Here is a 2,413-nt window from a genome sequence, read left to right on the forward strand (position 1 = left end):
AGAATCTGGAGAACAAGGATGTGCTCATCAACACCTCCAGAGATCATTGTGTGAACATGATCACCACCAGGTGCCTTTTCTGCACTGTTATGATCATTTTCCCCTCTGTGTTTATCTTCACACACACACACACTATATTCAGTATGATTGTAATATATACTGCACCTTCACATTCCTATAATACGCTTATATTAGATTTAATACACTTCTGGAGAGATGCTTCTTTATTCCTGCATTTATACTCTACACAAAGTTAAATCTAATCTGATCCAATCTAAAACTGCTGTGTTCAGAATCTAAATCCATGTGCACTAGACAAACTTCAACACATTATAACTGCTTTATCTCTGTAACACCGCTTTCAGACAACGTCCACGTTAAAAACACTCTACAAATAAAACTGAATCGACAATAAATATAATATAATTCACTGTGTCTCTGTGTGTGTGTGTGTGTGTGTGTGTGTGTGTGTGTGTGTGTGTGTGTGTGTGTGTGGTGGGGGGTTTATAAAACTCACGGTGCTGGCGAGGTGTCGCAGTGATCTGGCCACTCGACCGTGTTTTCGCTCCAATATGAGATTAACAAATCTGAACTCACACACACCCACGCGCACGCACGCACGCACACACACACACACACACACACACACACACACACACACACAATCAATATAATAATAACACAATATTAGGTGTGAAAGAATAACATGATCAGATCAGCATTGTGGAAAATGATGCAGGAATCATCTCACAGATCAGTGTAGGTACACATACACACACACACACACACACACACACACACACACACACACACACACACACACCTGGTCAGTGCCATGCCGTACAGCAGCACCAGATCATCTTGCTCCAGTTTCCCACTCCGATCCAGAATCTGACAGCGCACCAGATTGGCTGTGCTCTCTACAGCGACCGGGGTAGTGGGTCCAAACCTACACACACACACACACACACACACACACACACACACACACACACACAAACTGAAGACAGTGCATAGGGAGTGTAATAATACTACAGTCCACTTCAGTTGGGGAAAGTGACGTGTCTCATTTTAGGATAAATAGTGCACAAAACTCCTCATATAAAAGCAGTGGATTGATGAATAGATCAAATATATGATGGAGAAGGACAGAAAGACCAGAACCCTCAGACAGACAGACAGACAGACAGGTGTGTTAGGCAGGTAGACGGTCAGTGTGTGTGTGTGTGTGTGTGTGTGTGTCTCACCTCGCCTTCCACGCGGTGATCCTGTGCAGCGCGTGGGTCTGTAATCCGGGCTCGCGGGAGTGAAGGTAGTCCACCACCTGCTCCCACTCCGCTTTGTTCATCCAGGCCACGACATGGCGGCGCTTCTCCGCGCGCTTCCGCTTCATCTCCACCAAACGCCTCTGTGGGCTGATTCTAATATAAATACCAAAACTAATATCAATATCAAAATCGACCAATAAACACCGACTGAGGAAAAAACACAACAAACACCATGCACACACATACACGACACGAACACCGCACACACTTCCGGTCAGCGCCGGTGATGAATCGGTTCCTCGGCTCGGATCGTTAAGTTGAAGGCTGAGCCGATTCGTATGTATTAATACATATTCTCTATTGTTTTGTACACTATCAAAACTCTAAACGAATCTCTCTCTTAACTATAGTCTAGTTTTAGTGTCGGGTCTAAATAAATCTTCAGTTTTATCCGGATTATGAGAAACATTGTAATAAATCGACTGTTATTGTTGAGCTGAACCGAATTAATTGACTCTCCGGAAAACCCAGAACGAGTTTAAACCGTCCCCCTGGAAACTATAACTGCAAATTAGAGTTCCGAGTTAAATGGATGGATGGCTGGCTGAATGAACACACACACACACACACACACACACACACACACACACACACACACACACACATATATCACATACACACACACACACGCACACTCGTACAAACACAAGTCCTGACAGTGTGTGTGTTTCCTATCAGACAGTAGATAATGTGAGGCTTAATCTGTACAACTTGTGTTAAATACACACACTAGAGACTGGTTACACACACACATACCTACACACACACACACACACACACACACACACACACACTTTCTTACTCATTTTATTTGTTCTGCAATCTGGCCATGTGTGTGTGTGTGTGTGTGTGTGTGTGTGTAAAAGCACCTTTGTCTCTGATCAGATTAAATGTGTTCAGGTCTTGTTGCTTCTATAACACACACTCTGTGAGCGGAGCCCTGACCACACGCTTACCATTTCCTTTTTCACTCAGGTCTCTCCATGTATGACTGCAGCTTGTGTGTGTGTGTGTGTGTGTGTGTGTGTGTGTGTGTGTGTGTGTGTGTGAAAGTCTTGGCTCTGGGTGTGTTTTTTGTTATTTTT

At 43.9% G+C, this 2,413-nt stretch overlaps 1 protein-coding gene across 2 annotated transcripts in view; it reads right to left on the reverse strand.

The window, feature by feature from the left end:
* The window catches only part of las1l (LAS1 like ribosome biogenesis factor), a 5,234-nt gene extending 3,479 nt beyond the window's left edge, over positions 1-1,755 (reverse strand). The window contains exons 1-4 of one of the 2 annotated variants that reach the window (XM_046839863.1): positions 1,511-1,755; positions 1,248-1,421; positions 824-949; positions 518-587 (exon numbers count right to left, since the gene is read on the reverse strand). In XM_046839863.1, coding sequence (XP_046695819.1) covers positions 518-587; positions 824-949; positions 1,248-1,393 — 342 coding nt within the window. In that variant the 5' untranslated portion in view covers positions 1,394-1,421; positions 1,511-1,755. The remainder of the gene's footprint in view (positions 1-517; positions 588-823; positions 950-1,247; positions 1,422-1,510) is intronic. The other variant, XM_046839862.1, reaches the window with a different exon arrangement.
* Positions 1,756-2,413: the final 658 nt, after the last annotated feature.

This window comes from Silurus meridionalis, chromosome 25 (genome assembly GCF_014805685.1).
Source record: "Silurus meridionalis isolate SWU-2019-XX chromosome 25, ASM1480568v1, whole genome shotgun sequence".
Classification (NCBI taxonomy): Eukaryota; Metazoa; Chordata; class Actinopteri; order Siluriformes; family Siluridae; genus Silurus; species Silurus meridionalis.